Source organism: Mercenaria mercenaria, chromosome 2 (assembly GCF_021730395.1).
Source record: "Mercenaria mercenaria strain notata chromosome 2, MADL_Memer_1, whole genome shotgun sequence".
Lineage (NCBI taxonomy): Eukaryota > Metazoa > Mollusca > Bivalvia > Venerida > Veneridae > Mercenaria > Mercenaria mercenaria.
The window spans coordinates 11,925,345-11,950,022 of record NC_069362.1 but is presented as its reverse complement, the minus strand read 5'-3'; the positions used below and the strand labels follow the sequence as shown (position 1 = coordinate 11,950,022).

Below are 24,678 nucleotides of genomic sequence, written 5' to 3'. Positions count from 1 at the left end.
CATGCAGATCCCATGAAAAATATGACCACCAGAGAGGTCACAAGGATTTTCTATTATTTGACCTACTGACCTAGTTTTTGATGGTACGTAACCCAGTTTCGAACTTGACCTAGATATCATCAAGATGAACATTCTGACCAATTTTTATGAAGATCCATTGAAAAATATGGCCTCTAGGGAGGTCACAAGGATTTTCTATTTTTAGACCTACTGACCTGGACTGCACATGACCCAGTTTTGAACTTGACCTAGATATCATCAAGATGAACATTCTGACCAATATTCATAAAGATCCCATGAAAAATGTGACCTCTAGAGTGGTCACAAGCAAAAGTTTACGCACGCACGCACGGACTGACGGACGGACGACGGACGCTGCGTGATCACAAAAGCTCACCTTGTCACTTTGTGACAGGTGAGCTAAAAACATCACAAATTCATATATACTACAGAAACTAGTCTTGCCGACTTAAAATAAAATTTATCTTACTATCTATTGATGAAATTTATCATAACGATTTGTCGGACATCGATGGAGTGTTTCCTTTCATATGCTGTATAAGATTGGTCGTACTATCGGACATGGTGTAACTTACATCCGCGTAAACACATCTTACATGACTGTGGCTTTTAGTTCTGATCCCCCGCGGAAACCAAAATGTTCCCACACCCTTGATTTGATTTTCTTCGGAGAGTCTTTCAGTATGGGAGACGCCATGTTACTTGTATAGTCTAGTAAGAATAAAATTCTATTATTGATTGGATGCCAGATTTACTACTGACCAATCGTACGCCGCGTAACGAAAGTCGACATGCGGATACAACAGGGCATATGCGGATCGAATCGAACTTTGAGGTGTCTGTATCGAATCGAATCAGCGAGTTTAAAACCGGTTTTCCGATGCATCGGAGCTCATTGATGCACCTCTAGCTCTCTTTACATCTAATTACTCTAATTTGCATGTCTATAATGGTGGTTGGCCCTCTGTGTTTCAGGTCTTACTAACCAGCACAGTACCGCCACAAATGAGTGAGCCAGTGTGGTAAAGTGGAGACCTCTATATGGCTGAAAGGGTCAAAATAGAAAATTTTGCCCCTTTCACAGGCAGTAACTCTAGAACCCATGATGGAATTTAGCAGGTTTTCAAAAGGAAACAAGATCATATTTGACTTAAGTTGTGGTTAAAATCAAAACAATGTAAAATGTCACTTCTGTCATGTTCAGAAGGTAAACAAGAGGACCATGATGGTCCTGAATCGCTCACCTATCCCCACATGACCCAGTGTTGAACTGAGTATGACGTCATTATTTCTATTATTTGACAAAGTGACCTAGTTTTTGAGCACATGTGACCTAGATATCATCAAGATAAAAAATTCTGACCAATCTTCATGAAGATCCATTGAAAAATATGGCCTCTAGAGAGGTCACAAGGTTTTTCTATTATTTGACCTAATGACATAGTTTTTGAAGGCACGTGACCCACTTTTAAACTTGACCTAGATATCATCAAGGTGAACATTCTCACCAATTTTCATGAAGATCTCGTGAAAAATATGGCCTCCAGAGAGGTCACAAGGTTTTTCTATTTTTCGACCTACTGACCTAGTTTTTGACGGCACATGACCCAGTTACGAACCTGACCTAGATATCATCAAGCTGAACATTCTCACCAATTTTCATGAAGAGCCATAGAGAAATATGGCCTCTAGAGAGGTCACAAGGTTTTTCTATTTTCAGACCTACTGACCTAGTTTTTGACCCCACGTGACCCAGTTTTGAACCTGACCTAGATATCATAAAGCTGAACCTTCTGACCAATATTCATGAAGATCTCATGAAAAATATGGCCTCTAGGGAGGTCACAAGGTTTTTCTATTTTTAGATCTACTGACCTAGTTTTTAACCCCACGTGACCCAGTTTCGAACTTGATCTAGATATCATCAAGGTAAACATTCTGACCAATTTTCATGAAGATCCATTGAAAAATATGGCCTCTAGAGAGGTCACAAGGTTTTTCTATTTTTAGACCTACTGACCTAGTTTTTGACCGCACGTGACCCAGTTTCGAGCTTGACCTAGATATTATCAAGGTGAACATTCTGACCAATTTTCATGAAGATCCATAGAGAAATATGGCCTCTAGAGAGGTCACAAGCTTTTTCTATTTTTAGACCTACTGACCTAGTTTTTGATCCCACATGACCCAGTTTCGAACTTGACCTAGATATCATCAAGGTGAACATTCTGACCAATATTCATGAAGACCTCATGAAAAATATGGCCTCTAGAGAGGTCACAAGGTTTTTCTATTTTTAGATCTACTGACCTAGTTTTTACCCCCATGTGACCCAGTTTCGACGTTGACCTAGATATCATCAAGCTGAACATTCTGACCAATTTTCATGAAGATCCATTGAGAAATATGGCCTCTAGAGAGCTCACAAGGTTTTTCTATTATTAGACCTAATGACCTAGTTTTTGACCCCACGTGACCCAGTTTCGAAACTTGACCTAGATATCATCAAGGTGAACATTCTGACCAATATTCATGAAGATATCATGAAAAATATGGCCTCTAGAGAGGTCACAAGGTTTTTCTATTTTTAGACCTACTGACCTAGTTTTTGACCCCACGTGACCCAGTTTCAAACTTGACCTAGATATCATCAAGGTGAACATTCTGACCAATATTCATGAAGATCTCATGAAAAATATGGCCTCTAGAGAGGTCACAAGGTTTTTCTATTTTTAGACCTACTGACCTAGTTTTTGACCCCACGTGACCCAGTTTCGAACTTGACCTAGATATCATCAAGGTGAACATTCTGACCAATTTTCATGAAGATCTTGTGAAATATATGGCCTCTAGAGAGGTCACAAGGTTTTTCTATTTTTAGACCTACTGACCTAGTTTTTGACGGCACATGACCCAGTTTCGAACTTGACCTAGATATCATCAAGGTGAACAATCTGACCAATTTTCATAAAGATCCCATGAAAAATGTGACCTCTAGAGTGGTCACAAGCAAAAGTTTACGGACGGACGCACGCACGGACACGGACGACGGACGCCGCGCGATCACAAAAGCTCACCTTGTCACTTTGTGACAGGTGAGCTAAAAATATATAAATTTTGGCTTTTTCAGGGGTCAATCAGGGGCCGTAACTCTGGAACCTACGATTGGATCTGACAGATTCATCATGGAATCCAAGATCTATTGTTGTTATAGATATTTTGCAAGTTTGTATCAAATCAAACCTTAAATGAAGTCTCTATATGGCTACAAAAGCCAAAATAGCGAATTTTGGCCCTTTAAGTGACCATAACTCTGGAACCTATGATGGGATCTGGCCAGTTTTCAAAATTTGTTTGCAAGTTTGATTAAAATCGATTAAAAATGTGGTCTCTATCATGTTCACAAGAAACTTTGGCGGACGACCGAAACTTTGGCGGACGACCAATGAAGGGTGATCACAAAAGCTCACCTTGTCACTACATGACAGGAGAGCTAACAAGAGGACCATGATGGTCCTGAATCGCTCACCTTCTCCACATGACCCAATTTTCATGAAGATCCATTGAAAAATATGGCTTCTAGAGAGGTCACAAGGTTTTTCTTTTATTTGACCTAATGACCTAGTTTTTGAAGGCACATGACCCAGTTTTGAACTTGACCTAGATATTATCAAGGTGAACATTCTCACCAATTTTCATGAACATCTCATGAAGAGTATGGCCTCTAGAGAGGTCACAAGGTTTTTCTATTTTTATACCTACTGACCTAGTTTTGACCACACGTGACCCAGTTTCAAATTTTATGTAGATATCATCAAGGTGAACATTCAGACAAATTTTCATGAAGATCCATTGAAAAATATGGCCTCTAAAGTGGTCAAAAGGTTTTTCTATTTTTAGACCTACTGACCTAGTTTTTGACCGCAGTTGACCCAGTTTCGAACTTGACCTAGATATCATCAAGATGAATACTAAGACCAACTTTCATACAGATCCCATGAGAAATATGGCCTCTAGAGAGGTCAAAAGGTTTTTTTATTATTTGACCTACTGACCTAGTTTATGACTACACGTGACCCAGTTTTGAACTTGACCTAGATATCATCAAGATGAACATTCTGACCAATTTTCATGAAGATTCATTGAAAAATATGGCCTCTAGAGAGGTCACAAGGTTTTTCTATTTTTAAACCTACTGACCTAGTTTTTGACTGCAGTTGACCCAGTTTCGAGCTTGACCTAGATATCATCAAGATGAACATTCAGTCCAACTTTCATACAGATCCCATCAAAAATATGGCCTCTAGAGAGGTCACACGGTTTTTCTATTATTTGATCTACTGACCTAGTTTTTGACAGCATGTGACCCAGTTTCGGACCTGACCTAGATATCACCAAGCTGAACATTCTGATCAATTTTCATGAAGATCCATTGAAAAGTACGGCGCCTAGAGAGGTCACAAGGTTTTTCTTTTTTTAGACCTACTGACCTAGTTTTAGACCGCAGTTGACCCAGTTTCGAACTTGACCTAGATATCATCAAGATGAACATTCAAACCAACTTTCATACAGATCCCATGAAAAATATGGCCTCTAGAGAGGTCACAAAGTTTTTCTATTATTTGACCTACTGACCTAGTTTTTGACCGCAGTTGACCCAGTTTCGAACTTGACCTAGATATCATCAAGATGAACATTCAGACCAACTTTCATACAGATCCCATGAAAAATATGGCCTCTAGAGAGGTCACAAGGTTTTTCTATTATTTGACCTACTGACCTAGTTTTTGAAGGCAGATGACCCAGTATCGAACTTGATCTAGATATCATCAAGGTGAACATTCTGACTAATTTTTATGAAGATCCATTGAAAAGTACGGCCTCTAGAGAGGTCACAAGGTTTTTCTATTTTTAGACCTACTGACCTAGTTTTTGACGGCACGTGACCCACTTTCGAACTTGACCTAGATATCATCAAGTTGAACGTTCTGACCAATTTTCATGAAGATCTTGTGTACTATATGGCCTCTAGAGAGGTCACAAGGTTTTTCTATTTTTAGACCTACTGACCTAGTTTTTGATGGCACGTGACCCAGTTTCGAACTTGACCTAGATATCATCAAGGTGAACATTCTGACTAATTTTCATGAAGATCTTGTGAAATATATGGCCTATAGCGAGGTCACAAGGTTTTTCTATTTTTAGACCTACTGACCTAGTTTTTGAAGGCACGTGACCCAGTTTCGAACTTGACCTAGATATCATCAAGGTGAACATTCTGACCAACTTTCATAAAGATCCCATGAAAATTGTGACCTCTAGAGTGGTCACAAGTAAAAGTTTACGCACAGACGCACGGATGGACGACGGACAACGCGCGATCACAAAAGGTCACCTTGTCACTTTGTGACAGGTGAGCTAAAAACAAAAATGTATTTTTATGCATTATCAAACTAATGGAGATTATCTATATTAGTCAAAACCAAAATGTTTGTATGGTGGCATTAACCATTGACCTAAACTTAAATTATATTTAAATATTCAGATATTATTCTCTAACCTTCCAATGACTTCCTGTAATGCTTCAGATACAGCTGTTCTTAATGTCTGGTCCATGCAAATATCTTTGAAGAACTCTACGTGGCTCTGTAGCACTTCTGCAGGAACAAGGTCAAGCTGTGCCCGAGACATCTGAGATATCAGATTTGGTCCTAGTTCATCAAAATCAGTATCTGTTATCATATGGCTTCCCAAACCCTGAAAGTTTGATATAAAATTTTAAACAGACAAAACAACTGTATGAAGACATCTTTCTCACTGATAAACCATTTTCTACAGAAGTTTCTCTATGTAGATATAAGTGTAAAAATAACAGTAAATTTCATTGTGGTAAGGTTGTATCTTCAAAACTGCTAGATAGGGAATATATATATATATGTTTTTGCAACAAAACGGTACACAATTTCTTGCATTCTGCTTGCCTAAATTTTGTTTTAGACTCAGTCTTCGTACTTCCTCTAAATGAACTTTTAATGTATTATTTCTAAACAAAACTAGTTCTGTCAATTGTTTTATGCAACTCTGTTGTCCGCTGGAAGTGCTGTAAAATACATACATAATGAACATATAAGAATTGAGCTCCAAAACACTATGCATCATCTACTGACCACAAGCAATTATCCTACGAAGTTTGAGATGCACAGGCCAAAGCATTCTCTATCTATTGATGGGAACACTTTAACAACAAGGTCATCATGACCTTTGACCTTCTGATCCTTAACAAGAGTGCAAGAATGTCACAATATACGCCCGTCACAGCAAATTTCTTTACTCTAGCACCTGTATTTGCAAATGGAATTTTAATTTTGTGGTTGTTTAGTAATAACTAAGTGTTTTGTTTTTCTAAGTCCTCAAAAAAACTCCTTACCAGATAGAGATACCTTAAAATACACCTAAAATTGGAAAGTAACATCTATGTTGTACCACAGAAAAGTGGTCTTGGTTTTTCCCTACGGTCAATTATAAAAAAGTTACAATATAAGTTATTTATAGTAACAACTAAGGGAAGTTAATCTTAAAAAAAAAAAAAAAAAAAAAAAAAAAAAAAATTGTAAGTCCTCACAAAAATCTTTACCAGGTAGAGACTGGTCAAAATACACCTCAAAATTGGATGTAGCATGCATGTTGTACTACAGAAAAGTGGTCTCTATTTTTCCCTACGACTAGTAATGAAAAAGTTACAATATAAGCTATTTATAGTAACAACAAAGGGAAGTAATTCGAAAGAAGGGAACTGCGCATGACACTTCGTCTCATGATGATGTATAATTGTGTCAAGTTACATCAAAATCCCTCCATGCATGAAGAAGAAATGCTTCGGACAAAGTCATTCTTGTATCTGACCTTTGGCCTCTAAGTGTGACCTTGACCTTAGACCTAGGGACCTGGTTCTTGCGCATGACACTACGTCTCGTGGTGGTGAACATTTGTGCCAAGTTATATCAAAATCCCTCTATGCATGAAGAAGAAATGTTCTGGACAAGGTTTTCATTCTTGTATCCTTTGACCTCTAAGTGTGACCTTGACCTTAGACCTAGAGACCTGGTTCTTGCGCATGACACTCCGCCTCATGGTGGTGAACATTTGTGCCAAGTTATATCAAAATCCCTCTATGCATGAAGAAGAAATGCTCCGGACAAAGTTTTCATTCTTGTATCCTTTGACCTCTAAGTGTGACCTTGACCTTAGACCTAGGGACCTGGTTCTTGCGCATGACACTCCTTCTCATGATGATGAACAATTGTGCCAACTTTCATCAAAATCCCTCTATGCATGAAGAAGATATGGTCCGGACAAAGTCATTCTTGAATTTGACCTTTGACCTCTAAGTGTGACCTTGACCTTAGACCTAGGGACCTGGTTCTTGCGCATGACACTCCGTCTCATGATGGTGAACAACTGTGCCAAGTTTCATCAAAATCCCTTCATGCATGTAGAAGATATGCTCCGGACAAGGTCTGTGGACGCCGCCCGCCCGCCCGCCCGCCCGCCCGCCAGGGGCGTTCCCATAATACGTCCCGTTTTTCAAACGGGCGTATAAAAACCAATATTGGTCATGTACTAGCCACAATCAAACTGACCGAAGGCAATCGTCCTTCAGATCTTGACAGCTATACACCAACATGTTCTCCAGATATTGATCAGAAACCAGTTCCATGACACTGTGACCTTGAACTATGACCTACTGATCCCTAAAAAGAATAGGAGTCATTTAATCAGCACAGCGATAATCCTACAAAGTCTGACAGCAGTTGGCTACACTTTCCCAGTTAATGACATAGTTTTAAATTTTAGTGTCAATGTGACCTTGACCTCCTCTGACCTAGTAATCCAATTAAATAATAGGGAGTCACTGACAACAGGCAATCATCTAGCCTATGAAGATTACAACATCAGATCAAAGGGATCTTTGGATACTGATTTGAAACCATTTTTAATATCAGTCCTTGACCTTTGGAGTAAGGACCCCCAAAACAGAAAGTCAATAACTGACCACAGCAAATTGACAGCTCTAGGCATGTTATTGATCAGAAACCATTTTTTTGTCTGGATGTAACTGAAACCTTAACCTTTGACCTACTGACATACAAAACTTGGAATAGCAATTATCCTGTGATGTTTGAGCACTGTAAGCAATGTTATACAATAACTGATCAGAAATGGCCTACTAACTGACCAAGACAGGTACAAAACAATATACACCCCACTAATGGAAGTAGGGCATAACAATAAGGCAGGCGGGCTTGATTACATTAAATTTTTTAATCAGCATTCGTGTCAATTTGTAACAGCTGACTATTGAACCATGACACAGATATATCTAATCCAAATGAATGCAGAAGTTGTATCAATAGGAAAAAATATTTGAAAAATGTGAATTTTGCTTTAGATTTAACTCGAACACCTATAATAACAGGGTCTAGAGCTAAAGGTTTGATGAAAAACTAAAAATAATTTCAAATTTAAAATCACTTTCTTTCCTTCAGTTAAGACATTTACCTTGCATTTCAAACAAGCCTGTAGAACATTTTTCCTTCTAGTAGGATTCAAGCACCGGAATATGTCACAATATCCAATCTTCATACACACAGCTGAGCAAACTTCCTGGTCCATATACTCATATTCAGATGTACTAAAAATTGAAATCAATCTGACAGCTTGGAGTGTTAAACCTTGTTATTTTTGTTTTTCCCTACATTATAGGGTATATAATAATATATGAAAATACCAGACAGATAATTCTCATAGACCGTGAATGCATCTAAATGTATTTGCAAATAGTACATCACATGAAAAGCATTGTTTACATACTATACATTAAAGTATAAACATTTAAAGTAATCCAAGAAACAGTCATTATCTGACATTTGAAATACTGAAATATTCTTAAACAGTGTGGACTAATTAGTGGAATGCTCCGAAAATAGTGATGGAACTATCTATCCAACCTTAGATACATGCATTGGCCATGTCTCCACATCATCCAGCGTTCTGTTTTTGCTGGGCTTAGAAACAGCGACACAATTTTGGTCATATGACAACTGTTCCAGATTTTCACACACACACAAAAACCCTAAATACTCCTTCAGGCATTATTTCAGGTGTTAGCAAGTACCTGTATAGAATAAATCTTGCAAAAATTCATGTTCTCGACTCACTTGAAATTTAGTAGACACTGGCAGCCAAGGCCTTCCACATCCATCACAGTTAAAGATGACATGGGGTCAGTAGAATTTCTTACATTAAGGCCTGACTGTATCAGATATTTGTTGATAGCTTCCAGCTGAAAAGGAAAAGGTCTTTTTACCAGGACTATACCAATTAGCAGTAATTTCACTATTCCAATTTGGCCGTGTATTTAGCACATTTATAATAACTTTGTGAGAAAACTGCTGAAAATTGCTTGTAGGCTGGATCTTTGTCGAACAACAAGTACTACTACTAGTTGAATGTTTCAAACACAGTATTCTTTTCCAATAAAAAAAATCTAACAATGGTAACTTTAACTGCGCTCGCTTAATATTGAGAAAAAGCTAAATGAGCCATATTATAACTACAATTTTATATATATCTACAAAATTATCAACTTTTTTTAATATTGTAGGATTGACAAATGCCATGCTTTGCCGGGTGATTTTTCATTTAATGCTTAAACTTACAGATTTTCTTGGCCAGTCAGTATGTGTACACATCTCTCTAGCTAGTTCCATTCCTTCGGCATCGTTACTGTGAGCCTCACCCATTTTCTTGATATGGGAGGACAACAAACCTGTTACAAGTGACTTCATCTCCCTGCAATAAAACAGTTTCCATTCTAAGAGGCACTTAACCTTTAGCCTGCTAATTTCTATAATGGACTGGTCCATCAGTCAATTTGGGCAATACCATTTTAAATGATTTATTATTCGAAGGGGTGTTTACCAAAAATTTACTGACTGAATAGTGAACAGTGCAGACCATGATCTTGGTCTGCACTGGTCGCAAAGGCAGAATCACTTTCCGTCAGCAGACTGAAGGTTCAGAAGTTACAAAACTTTGGCATATACTAGCAGATTCCTGAAAATTCATGGACTAGCTTTTTAAAATGCGTTATTTATAATAATAATAATAAAGACTTTATTTAAACGAGACTACATATTCGCCAAAATGATCTTCCATATGTGCCTCAACATTTTTACAACGTATTTACATCAAATAGTAGTTACCAAAGACATAGCAATATTATCAAGTACAGATTAAATAATTACGAAATGAAATAAGCACAAATGCTAATCATTACAAGCTCTAACCTTAGTCTGCTGGCAGTAAGTGATTTGGCCTTCGTGACCAGTACAGACCAAGATCTGTGCAGGCTGATCTGGTCTGCACTGTTTGCTGTTCCTTCAATAATTTTTCAGTGGACACCCCTTTGAATAATTAGTGGTACTGCCTAAATTGTTTGTTTGTTTTGGGTACAGATTTGCAACTAAATGCTTCTTTGAAAAAAATTATTCCACACATGAAAATTTCATCAAAATCAACTGTTTAAAATATGCCAAGGAAATTAATCAAAACTACCTCATCTTAAAACTGACTTCATTTCTTTGACTGGAAAGTCTTTTTCTAATGCGCAAACCCACAATCATGTGGTCAGACGCACAGGGATAACATTATACTGCCATTTTCATGCCAGAGACGGAAATTTGTATAGACTCGATAAATATACAATTACCTTAAATCCTCCACTGTGAAGGCACCTGCTTGCTTGTTCTTCACAACCTGTTTCACCACCCATTTTTTCTGAAAAAATTAAAATTATTATTCTGACACCTCAAACCATTTAAACTTTGATCTAAAAATCAATTAGATTATAGAAGTTTAATTTTATTCAGGAAATGAAGCTATTATAAAAATTTTCAACCGGGAAGAAGTGAATAAATTATTGCAATACAACATAAAGTATCCAATAGGAAAGTGACAACTTATCTAAACAGCCATCTTGTTTATCATAAATTGATGGGAAAATAGAGAAAAAGTGTAATGAAATAATTAAAGAGAAGTAATTCTGAAGACAAGAGGGTCACGATGACCCTGGATCGCTCACCTGAACAATATGAGCTACAAGTTTCAAAAGTCAAACTGATACTAAAATATTAAGAAAGTAGGTCACATTCATGGTCACTGAAAGTCAGTTTTAAGACCGATGTGCAAAACTGTATTTGTCATCAAATTTCAAGGCTCTATCTTAAAAAACAAAAAAAGTAGGTCAGTAGGTCAAGGTCAAAGTCAAGTAAACCCTAATTCCTTTGGGTCATCAGGTAATTATAATAAAACAGTCTAGGAAATATGATCAGAAAATTTTTAAAATATTTTTTCCTATATAACTCATTTAACATGAGACCCCCTGGGAAGGGCCTCTTTTCACCAACGGCATAATCTGAACATTCTAGTTAGAGAACTGCTAGGCAATGCTACATACCAAGTATCAAAGGCCTAGGCCTTGAACTTTCAGACAAGAAGATTTAAAAAAAAATCCTATATAAGTCAACGTAAAACTTGGGACCCCGGGCTGGGGCCACTTTTCAACCGTGGGTAATAATTTGAACAATCTAGGTAGAGGACATTAAGGAAATGCTACATACCAAATATCAAAAGCCTAGGTCTTGTGGTTTAAGACAAGAAGATTTTTAAAGTTTTTTCCTATACAAGTCTATGTAAAACTTGGGATCCCCCGAGGCGGGCCTCTTTTTATCCCAAGGGCATGATTTGAACAATCTTGGTAGAGGACCACTAGATAATGTCACATACCAAATATCAAAGCCCTAGGCCCTGTGGTTTTTGACAATGTAAACCATGTGACCCCCAGGGCAGGGCCATATTTGACCCTAGGGGGATAATTCGAACAATCTTGCTACACACCAAATATCAAAGCCCAAGGACCTGTGGTTTTGGACAATTTTCCCTATATAAGTCTATGTAAACCATGTGACCCCCCGGGCAAGGCCATATTTGACCCTAGGGGGATAATCTGAAAAATCTTGGTAGAGAACCACTAGATGATGCTACATACCAAATATAGAAGCCCTATGAACTGTGGTTTTGGACAAGAAGATTTTTTCAAGTATTTCCTTTCAGTTGCCATGGCAACCAGAGTTCTGCTTGGAATTCAATTCTTTGAACAATTTTGAAAAGGGGCCACCCAAGGACCATTCCTTTAAAGTTTGGAGTAATTCTGCCCAGTGGTTTTGAAGATTTTTTTTAGCAATTGTTGAGTGACACAAGACGCATGACAGACAACGGTCGACAGACATTGAGTGGTCACAAAAGCTCACCATGAGCTTTTGGCTCAGGTGAGCTAAAAATACACCAACATTTTCTTAAGTTGGTCAATATAGTATATGAATTTGTGACAAGTGTTTTTACAAAGTTATATAAATATCCATGCATTGATGAAAACGTTACTGACTGGACACAAGAAAATGATCCCAATGGAAACTAGACCTATCACTGAAGGTGATGAATGTACCTCCTCTCTCGCCCCCGTCCCCACCCCTTTAACATTTGCCTTATCGTTCTAGAGGGCACAGTTTTCACCCAATCTTTACGGAACTTGGTCAGAATGTTTGTCTTGATGATCTCTAAGTCAAGTTCGAAAATGGATCATGTGGGGTCAAAAACTAGGTCACTAGGCCAGATCAAAGGAAAATCTTGTTAACACTCGGAGTCCACAGTTACAGTTAAAGTTTGAAACTTATGAGGGTTGATCATGTTTGTCTTGATGACTTTCAGGTCATACGTGTCTAGGTCATGACAACTGTAGTTTTTTTGGGCACACTTCAGGGACATTTGTCACCAATAGTGACATCTCTTGTTTTCATCTATTTCATTATTTAATCTTTTTGTTCACTCTTTACAACATGTTTTCAGTCAAACAAGTTTCCATCTTAAAACTCTTTCGCCATGACTGATAGTCCTCCAAACTGGATGCCAACCAGTAGGAGGCTAACAATCGAAAGCTAAGGAAAGAACTTTACTCTAACCTGTGAATCAGTAAACCCTAATGTTGCATTTGTATCACCAATGCCAAGATCTTGAATCACATCAGCAGACTGAGACAGGGATGCTTTCAGATCTTTCAGTGATACCTCCTTCATTATCTCCTTAGAATCAACAAGATCAGACACCTTGCCATCATCAAGCATCTGAAAAACAGACAATGTCATGTATACACCTTGACAAATAGTCCAGGATTACACAAAATACAGTGCCATAACTCATTAAACTGCAAACATGCATGTACTGCAAACAACCTGAAACACGGTGTGTATGCATATCGATCCCTCTCTGTAATAATAAAAAATTATTTTGCCTAAAAATAATTACATTTATTTTTTCCCGAAATTAATAGCTATCTCGTTGCTAAGTGTGTTAGCTATAAACTATCGTCGTTGTCAAGTATACCAGTTTTCTAGTTCCTTGTCTAAACATAACAGATGAATGATAAACGCCTATTCGTCAGGGAACCACTCGAGCGTTATATTAAATCGAGAGCACGTGCAATCTTCTCAGTTGAACTAAAGGTGTATTGGCTAGCGCTTCAGATCGATGTTAAATTGAATAGACATGCCACGTGGTCGATGCAGAGCCCGCCAGAAAGGTAGAGGCGAGCCAGCCTTTCGAGATGACTATGAAGAGAAAGAAATGAAAGGCGAACTGATGGCGAATTTGCCAGAAATCCAGGAAATCGGACAAAATGCCGGTAGTTGTTATTGATTTCGAACAAATTTTGAAGGAGTCGCAATTAATTCTGCAGTTTGGTAATGACAGTACTTACGTCAGTAAATAGTGATACACAGTTAATGTCTTCCCGTTAACATCTATGCACCGATTATGAATTTATTGTGTATTGTATTAACTGTAAACTTTATACGGGGTGTGGCGACCCTATTTCTCATAATTTTACAGATTCGAACCAAAGCAATAATGTTGCTAGTTCAGTCAACTGTCGTAATGGTTTCTTGATTCCGACAGGCAGTGGTACTTTCAATACACGAGAATCACATAGTGCATTTCCGTTTTATTACTCGTAAGGTGCTCGCAAAGCAAGTAGTAACATCGATGACGTCACATTCATAAGACAATGACACTGTTGTGCTCATTTACTTCCCACAATTAAATTGCAAATTTTCGGAGTGTTTTACGTTAATGTCCCCTTTATGGGACCGTTTGAATAGTTTAGTATTGCAGGGTATAGTATACGGATTAAGATCGGATGGGTTATGGAAACCAGAAAGATTGTAAGGAAAAATATTTATACAAGGACGCAACTGTAAGATATTAAAGTAGGTTTTCTCAAGCACTATTAATTACGACCCTCACTTTGCGATAAGTTTTACATGACCAGGACAATCTGTCGCATGCAAACGCAGGCATCAGGCACCTGTTAACGTTGGATAGGTTAGGTCATTTAACTCTTTCGATATCATAAACAAATATCACTAACAAATTCACTGGTTCATATTAGACTTAGATGTACTTACATTTTCTTCGACTGGTTTCGGTATTGATCTTCAAATGCACTGCACGGAAACACGTGCATCCATAGAATCGAAAATTTAAGATCCACAGTATTTAATCCAAAATAATTAAAGATGTTGAAATTGCTAGGTTGTATATATACAGGTATAATATGTATGTCAGGTGGATAATTTAGGCCCTTTCTTTGATAAATGTGTTTTCGCAACATTATCTGAAGACTTATTTATTCAATCTCTTTTCAGCATAGTTTGTTACGTATAGAGGAATAATTTTCTTATGCTGGGAAACAAAATATGATTGAAATTTAACTAAACACACCGACGTACATATATATCGCTACATTAATTCATGCAATGCACTTTGTCTTCGCTTAATATGTCACCGTCAATTTTGAACTAAATTCTTGTGTGCCTCATGTATTTTTCATGCAAATCATGTAGAGTTGACGGATTACAAAGTGTACCGTTACTTTGTAGTGCATCTTTGAAATAGAGTGAGGCATGTTGTTGATAAGTTTTATGTAACTCATCCACTGTTATTTTAGGCTAAATGCTCGCAAACGTTTTACAAAAAAAAAAAAAAAAATCGAGTTGTCTATCATGAAAATAAGATTCAAACGTTTTTTAAACAGTATTAGTTGGGCAGTTTGTTCTTTGTTTGGTGTTCAGGATTGTTAATTGTTTCACTACTACGTTTCATAATTTTGTGAGGAAATTCTGTTTCGTTGAAGCTCAACTTTCCGTACATTAAATTTGAAACGATTGTTACGTTTCCCGAAACACGTTGTTACTTGAATTTTTCGAAGAAACGGGGTCAGAATCGTGGTGTTTGTCAATTTAGAGGCTGAAAAACAATAGATATTTTGTTATTTTCCATACAGAACCGGATTCTGTTATATTATTATATAGATTAAATCGTTACCAGAGTCAAATAACATATCACGGAAACATTGTTAATTCAAGTTGTGGCCTCAAATTTTTCACACCATTCTAAACTTTTAAAACTAAAGAGAAATCAAATTGAATTTATACATGTATATGTGGCTAGCTTTCCTATGATATTTTTATTGGTTGTCATTAATTCTTGATAGTATTTAGTTAGAGCTGTTCGTATTTATTTCTAAGGGCACTGGTGTCAGTTAACATGACATTTTAAAATGGCGTGACATTGCAAATAACAAAAGAGAGAACTGTTTTGCAGTTGGTTTCCCATTATATTGTGTCATGTTTTTGTTTGGTGTTACAAACTAACTAATATAAGATTAGGTCATCATAGTTGTAAATATGTAGCGTTAAGATATACTGCCAATATTTAGCCGAATCCAAATCACAGATCATATAAATGGTTCTTAAAATTGTGGAAGTCATCATACTGTATTAAAACACTCTTGACTATTCATAATCGAGGATGATTTTATCATTGGAGTATGTATGTACAGTGAGCAAAAACTTCAGAGCTGGTTATCATGGGATTTGGTTGAAATCTGTAACAAACTACCAGTCGTTTGTTACGTTATGTATGAATAAAATTTTTTTGGTTGTCTTAATTTTTCTCCTGTTCCAGTACGTGAATTCTCTTCGAATAGCTCATGTAGCACTATATCATGTTAACGAAATTCTGTAGTTTTTTTACCTTAGCCCGGAACCGGGATTTCATAAATAAGTGTTGGTTTGTTATATAAATTATTAAAGTCGGATTTTAATATCTAAGTAAAAAATTTCTTTGACAAACCAAGCCGAAATTATTTACTGCAGACAGATAATGTTAACGTCATTATGTATTAGATTTAGATTTACAAATAAGGTTGACATTGTGTTTTCGTGTAAGTTGAATATCTTGACATATTTCATGCTGTACAGTGCAATCTATTTATAGAACGATTACGTATTTATAAGTAGAAAGCGATAGCGAAACATTATTTGAAAAGTCGATTATCCAGGGTCTTCATAGTAAAGCATGGTTTTCTTGTAAAATACGATTCGACAGAAGTACAACATTGATAAATATATCGACCTAGTTCCGCAGTAGATCTATTCATCTATAAATACATTTATAATTGCACTACAATGTTTCGGGATGTGTGAGCCATCCACTATCTTCGGTATTTTACCGCAGTATTATTATAAATTAATAGTCCAGACATGACTTGATGTATAAATCTCACACGGTAAAATGTTTGATAATTATGATTTTCTTCATTAAAACGTTTCAATACAGAAAACATTTTGTATAAAACATTCCAGTATGCACTTAACTTCTTTCATTGACAATCTTCTTGACTTCAACGATGCATGAGAACCATAACAAGAAAACGATAATACAATGTAGAAACATGCAGTCGTTTTAATTAGTATCAAGTTGTTCTATACAATAATACTATGTTTAAATTGGTACCGTAGTGTATTGGATTGTGTTGTCATACCCGACCCGATTGAGGCCTGGTAAACTCATTCAAAAGCTAACCAAAATGCAGTAACAACATAATGCTTGCAGATAAAAGGGATAATGCTTGCTGATAAAAGGGATAATGGTCTTTCTAGATATTGATGTATAGCCTTAAGGAGTACATATCAACATGGTTGAATTGAATTTTAATTGGATTACATTAGGACATAAATCTTAAGATAAAAGTGTATCCAAACAAATAAAATTTTAGGTAAGCATTTAAGTTAGCTATTTCTTTCAAAGATAGAACTATAGATTATCATCATGATGATGAACAAATGATCCGAATCACTCAAGACGATCGATAATCCTTCTGTTCTGTTTCATACATTGGCAAAACGTGATCACGTGATGTTGGTGGGATTTGCTCTACTTGTCTTTCAAATAGCCCATCCGATTTTGTTATAGTTATATGGATGAACCAGTTTGGTTTTAAGAACAAATATAATTGTTGAAAAGCTGAGATTTGTATGTTTAAGAATTTAAGAAATCGTTGCACAGAATTTTTGGGGGATAAATTTTGGCAAATTTATTGTGGCCTGGAAAAATTCTGTCGACCGTGGGGGTGATCGGGCGTTTCTTTGGGCGTTTTGATGGTACGGATGTTACGGTGTATATTAAAGGTATTGCTCTAGTGCCTTGGCAATATCTGACTAGCCTTGCTTAAATGTATCATAGCCTTCTGGATGCCATAGCCTTGCTCATCATTTAGTATTTGCCTCGCTTAGAATTACAGTACGTTGCCTTGTCCATTTGTCCGCTAAATGTTCCTCATTACTTTGCAGGTAACGTCGAGTTATGGGGAATATTTAATTTACTGTGGTGTACTGTAGCCTTGCTCATTATAGTATTTGCCTTGCTTAGAAGTACAGTACGTTGCCTTGCTCCATTGGTCCGCTAAATATTGTGGTGTACTGTAGCCTTGCTCGGTTCTTGGAATTACAGTACGTTGCCTTGCCGTTGGTCCGCTAAATATTGTTGTGTACTGTAGCCTTGCTCGTTGCTTAGAACCACAGTACTTTGCCTTGCTCCGTTGGTCCGCTAAATATTCCTCATTGCTTTGCAGGTAACGTCGAGTTTTGGGGGATGTTTAATTTACTGTGGTGTACTGTGGTATCCCTTGCGTCCGTGTGGCGCTGCTTGTTGCTCTACAGGTAACGTGGAGCAATGACGTGGTGCTTTACGAGTACGTCTGGTTTCCTCCCGGTCGAATGGTTTTTCAAATAGCTTTCATTGGAGTGGGGCCCTACTCTGCAAACATACTGATAATAACTTTTATATTGAAAGGAATATTTCATAGATTAAATTAGCACTGTTTACAGTATCTTCGCGCGGTAATTGAAATATGTGACTGTATTCATATCTGAAATGTACAAATAAAACATGTAAAAATGTGAATGTTACTTGTCTTCTGGTTATAATTTGGGTAATAAAATAATAAAAAATTATTTTGCCTAAAAAATAATTACATTTATTTTTTCCCGAAATTAATAGCTATCTCGTTGCTAAGTGTGTTAGCTTTTAAAAATATCGTCGTTGTCAAGTATACCAGTTTTTCTAGTTCCTTGTCTAAACATAACAGATGAATGATAACGCCTATTCGTCAGGGAAACCACTCGAGCGTTATATTAAATCGAGAGCACGTGCAATCTTCTCAGTTGAACTAAAGGTGTATTGGCTAGCGCTTCAGATCGATGTTAAATTGCCCACCCGCAACCCCAATAATAATAATAATAAAAATTGTTGTAAACTACAATTCATTATATTTTGTATCTTTAATTCTGTTTTGACAATCTGACTGTTTTGTGAAGTACTTATGTTGAGATAATATGCTGCCATTGGGTGCCAACTCGGAAGTGATTTAGACTCAGGTACTTTCCACAGACATTAATTGAACGGATTCCTGGGCTACAAACAATTTGTGAAACAGACAGATCTAAAAAGGGTATTATCATTCTTCCGGACTGTTGCTTTATGAGAAATCAAAAGGACCATTTAGAATTTATACATGTATAATTTTTGTTACTAAAATTCCAGTTAATTATTTCCATATTTATATACAATTATTTTTTTATGTCACTCCTAATTTTAAGGGCCTGGAAAAATTCTGTCGACCGTGGGGGCGATCGGGGTGCTTTGGGACGTTTTGATGGTACGGATGTTATGGTGTATATTAAAGGTATTGCTCTAGTGCCTTGGCAATATCTGACTAGCCTTGCTTAAATGTATCATAGCCTTGCTGATGCCATAGCTTGCTCATCATATAGTATTTGCCTCGCTTAGAATTACAGTACGTTGCCCTTTCTCCATTGGTCCGCTAAATGTTCCTCATTACTTTGCAGGTAACGTCGAGTTATGGGGAATATTTAATTTACTGTGGTGTACTGTAGCCTTGTCATTATAGTATTTGCCTTGCTTAGAAGTACAGTACGTTGCCTTGCTCCATTGGTCGCTAATATTGTGGTGTACTTGCTGTGCTCGGTTCTTGGAATTACAGTACGTTGCCTTGCTCCGTTGGTCCGCTAAATATTGTTGTGTACTGTAGCCTTGCTCGTTGCTTAGAACCACAGTACTTTGCCTTGCTCGTTGGTCCGCTAAATATTCCTCATTGCTTTGCAGGTAACGTCGAGTTTTGGGGGATGTTTAATTTACTGTGGTGTACTGTGGTATCCCTTGCGTCCGTGTGGCGCTGCTTGTTGCTCTACAGGTAACGTGGAGCAATGACGTGGTGCTTTACGAGTAGTCTGGTTTCCTCCCGGTCGACTGGTTTTTCAAATAGCTTTCATTGGAGTGGCCATACTCTGCAAACATACTGATAATAACTTTTATATTGAAAAGAATATTTCATAGATTAAATTAGCACTGTTTACAGTATCTTACGCGCCGGTAATTGAAATATGTGACTGTATTCATATCTGAAATGTACAAATAAACATGTAAAAATGTGAATGTTACTTGTCTTCTGGTTATAATTTCGGGTAATAAAATAAATGAGAAAACATAGCCCTCTCTGTTCGTGCACGGGACCTTTTAAGTGGTAAACAATGAACTCAAACGTCAGGGAGCTAGGAAAATCGAAATTTTCATCCTGAACATAGGACAGTGCATAAAAACATTTCAACCACTGGAAGACATAGCTATATTCCCTTGCCTTTTTAGCTCAACTTTTCGAACTATTGTAGTCGCCCCGGCGTCGGCGGTGCCGTTGGTTAAAGATTTTGATAAAGTCAAATATCTTTGTTACTATCAAAGCTATTGACTTGAAACTTAAAATATTTATTTACTATCAAAGTCTACACCTGGAGAAACAATCCCAATAACTCTAATTTGAATTTTGACAGAATTATGCCCCTTTTTAACTTAGAATTTTTGGTTAAAGTTTTTGATAACGTCAAATATCTCTGTTACTATCAAGGCTATTGACTTGAAACTTAAAATAGTTATTTACCATCAAAGTCTACACTAGGAGAAACAATCCCCATAACTCTGATTGAATTTTGACAGAATTATGCCCCTTTTTAACTTAGAATTTTTTGTTAAAATTTTTAATAAAGTCAAATATCTCTGTTACTATTAAAGCTTTTGACTTGAAACTCAAAGTAGTTATTTACTATCAAAATCTACACCAGAAGACACAACTCCCATAACTCTTGATTTGAATTTTGACAGAGTTATGCCACTTTTTATCTTAGAATTTTTGGTTAAAGTTTTTGATCAAGTCAAATATCTCTGTTACTATCAAAGCTTCTGATTTGAAACTTAAAATACTTGTTTACCATCAAAGTCTACACCAGCAGAAACAATCCCCATAACTCTGATTTGAATTTTTTACAGAATTATGTCCCTTTCTTAGAATTTTTTGTTAAAGCTTTTGACTTAAAACTCAAAATATTTATTTAATATCACAGTCTACACCAGGAGACACAATTCCCATAACTCTTTGAATTTTGACAGAGTTATGTCCCTTTTTAACCTGGATTTTTTTTTACTGGCAAAGCTCTAATTCAGAGTCAAGCACTGAGAAAAGTCGTGCGCGTTGTCTTACAGACAGCTCTTGTTATCATTACATTAATTTTCTTTTATCATTTGACACAAGTCCAAAAAAAGATGGAATGTAGATGGAGGGTACCAGCTCAGATGATGTTTGTTTCTTTGCTTTGGGTTTAATGCTGTTTTTCAACAGTATTTCAGCTATGTAACGGCGGGCAGTTAACCTAACCAGTGTTCCTGGATATTGTACCAGTACAAACCTGTTCTCCGCAAGTAACTGCCAACTTCACCCCATGAATTATCAGAGGTGGAGGAAGAATGATTTCAGACACAATGTCTTTTACCAAATCGTCACGGAGAACATACGCCCCACCCGGGGATCAAACTCGAGACCCTGCGATCCATAGACCAACGCTCCCCCTACTGAGCTAAGCGGGCAGGCTTCCAGCTCAGATGAACATCAGGCCATGTTTATGAAACATAATACGACTCTCCTTGAACATAGCAAGTATCTAGCACCTTAGATGTAGCGGCTAGCTTTCAATAGCCTCAGAGCCAGTATGTAACAATCCTGTTACCTCAAATCTGGGAAAATTAAAAAAATTAAACGAGACTTACCTTGGTAAAAGTCAAAGTTTGATTTCAATTCTTTGAGTAAGAACTGAGTGAGGGCTTAACTGAGATTCGGTTGCGCATGCGCAGATCACTCTTTAAATTGTGTTTTTTCCCATTAGTTAATAAAAACATGCAGCAATTAATTTCTAATCAACAACACACTGTCGGGTGGGAGGGCGGCAGTTAAGCCCTCACTCAATTCTTACTCAAAGAATTGAAATCAAACTTCGACTTCTACTAAGGTAAGTCTCGTTTAATTTTTTAAATTCTTTTTCGTTTAAGAATTTCGTTCAGGCTTACCAGAGACTTTGAAGCCTAATGTGAAAAAACACCTAGTGCAGCAACACACCTTCCTGAAATTGATCTCTGCCTGTATTTATTTTCCTATCATAAAACCGTGCAAAGGTACTTTCTGTAGACCAACCAGCTTTTTCTAAAATTGTCCCAATAGGTACTCCTGAAGCCTTGGCTTTAGATGTTGATGCTGCTCTAACACTATGAGAGCTGAATACTTTAGTGTCTATCCCAGATCTACACATAATAGTTTTGATCCATCTGGATATTGTGTCTCTTGTAACATTATTATATGGTTTAACATAACTGAGTAACAGTCTATTAGAATTTCTGTCATTCCTTATGACATGTGTGCGTGCTAAATATTCCTTTAACACAGTATAAATACAAAGCCTCCTATCTGGAGGATAGGCCTTAAAAGAAATAAAAACTATATTACATCCTGGCCTATTCTGTTTCAACATACCATCAAACTTGAATACAAACTCGGTTTTTAACTTTTTGTAACTGTTATAACAAATTAACTGTAACGTCTGTACACGTGCAGCCTGAGTCAGAGCCATGAGCATCACCAGCTTAAGTGTAAGGTTTTTTAACGAAAGATGTTTTACCGGTGAAAGTGTCTTTAAATAAACCAATACTTTATTCACATCCCAAACGGCAGCATAACGCGGTTGTGATGGTCTTGCTGCAAATACACCTTTCATGTATCTAATGACCAATGGATGGTTACCAACTCGAAAACCTTCAAAATTAAGTCCCAGAGCAGAAAGTGCTCCACGTGCTGTATTAAGGCTTTCATAGCCTAGACCTTTATTAAACTGTTCAGTGAAAAATTCAATTACCGTTTCCAAAGCTGGCGAAATTGGAGAAATTTTTCTTTCAGTACAGTAGCGAAACCACCTGTTAATGTGTGTGTTATACTGCTTTTTTGTTCCTGATTTCCAGGAGAGCATGAAAATTTTGGTAGAGTCTTCTGAAAAGCCACGTTGTCTGAAACTGTTTCTGACACTTTGCAAGCAATCAGTTGGAGTTTTCCTTCCAGGGGATGTGTTACCTCTTGATTCGGTAGTTTCAGTAGACCTTTTTTCTTGCGAACAATGACTGGTGTCTCCACCAATATTTCCATAAGTCTCGGAAACCAAGGCTAAGTCGGCCACAGTGGCGCTATGATGATGCCCTTGGCCATGTCTCTTCTCATTTTCTGCACGCATCTTCCTAACAAACTGAAAGGAGGATAAACATACACATTATCTACAATCTTCCAATCAAAGGTAAATGCATCTACGTAACTGCAATCAGGATCAGGTTTCCAAGAACAATCATTTTTTAACTGTGCATTCAACAAACAATCTAAATCAGGGACACCCCACAAGTCACATATTTTAATAAAAATATTTTCATCTAGTTTCCATTCAAGATCGTCCTTAAACTTTCTTGATGCTTCATCAGCTTCTAAATTATGCTTTCCTGCAATATGTGCAGCAGTTAACCAAATGTCATGAGTTATGCACCATGACCAATTATCAACAGCAATCCTATTACACTGAGGAGAGACAGTTCCACCCATATTATTAATATAACTGACAGCAGTCGTATTATCTGACATTACTTTTACATGTGTGGAAACAATAGACTTCTGAAAAGACCGTAATGCATGGAAAATTTCAAGTAATTCCAATACATTTATGTTTGATTGACTTTCTTCAACAGTCCACCTACCGCCTATTTTTTGGGTTAGGTACTTAGCCCCCCAGCCAAGGAAGGATGCATCCGTTTCAATAATGTTACTTGGATTTGACCTGTCAATTACTCTAGACTGTTGCCGTCAATTCTGAATCCACCAAGCTAACTCAGATTTCATTTTGTCTGTAAGTGGCATAACTGCATCGTTATTTCCAAAATTATGCTTCAGAGAAATAGTTTTTGCTAGTTCTAGCAACTTTCCATAGTCTACGGCAGAAAAACTAGCTACAATAAGACCAATAACCCTGGCCACCTGTCTAATTGGTGCCTCAGATTTTCCATACAAAATTTGACATTCCTGAATAATTTTATCCTGCCTTTCTTTTGGCAAAATGACTATCATTTCTTCAGAATCTATTATGTTCCCCAAGTAATGCAATTACTTGGGAAACAATACTGACTTTCTTCATTTATAATAAAACCAACCTGTGACATCAGGTTAACTGTTGCATCAATATTATCAACACATTCAGTAAAAGTATCACCCAACAAAATGCTGTCATCAATAAAACCTGAGCTTATATATCCCAGGCAACGTAATCTTGCATAAATGGGCTTCAAAAGCTTTGTGAAAAGACGAGGGCCTTCACTAACTCCATTAGCTAAGCAGGTATATTGGTAAATTTGGTCGCGCCAAATGAAACGGAAACATTTTTGCTGTTCATCAGCTATTTTTATGGAGTAATATGCGTGACGAATATCAACTGATCCCATTTTTACACCTTTCGTTATTAATGTAAGAGCTTTTTCAAACGTTTCCATCTTGTTTGTTTGTTTTGGGTTTAACGCCATTTTTCAACAGTATTTCAGTCATGTAACGGCGGGCAGTTAACCTAACCAGTGTTCCTGGATTCTGTACCAGTACAAACCTGTTCTCCGCAAGTAACTGCCAACTTCCCCACATGAATGATCAGAGGTGGAGGACTAATGATTTCAGACACAATGTCGTTTATCAAATAGTCACGGAGAACACAAGCCCTGCCCGAGGAT

At 37.0% G+C, this 24,678-nt stretch overlaps 1 protein-coding gene across 1 annotated transcript in view; it reads right to left on the bottom strand.

Moving 5' to 3' along the window:
• LOC123563181 (uncharacterized) overlaps positions 1 to 24,678 on the bottom strand; it is a 93,961-nt gene that overhangs the window by 48,018 nt on the left and 21,265 nt on the right. The window contains exons 7-12 of the mRNA XM_053524442.1: positions 13,101 to 13,262; positions 10,793 to 10,860; positions 9,741 to 9,873; positions 9,240 to 9,364; positions 8,581 to 8,713; positions 5,582 to 5,778 (exon numbers count right to left, since the gene is read on the bottom strand). Coding sequence (XP_053380417.1) covers positions 5,582 to 5,778; positions 8,581 to 8,713; positions 9,240 to 9,364; positions 9,741 to 9,873; positions 10,793 to 10,860; positions 13,101 to 13,262 — 818 coding nt within the window. The remainder of the gene's footprint in view (positions 1 to 5,581; positions 5,779 to 8,580; positions 8,714 to 9,239; positions 9,365 to 9,740; positions 9,874 to 10,792; positions 10,861 to 13,100; positions 13,263 to 24,678) is intronic.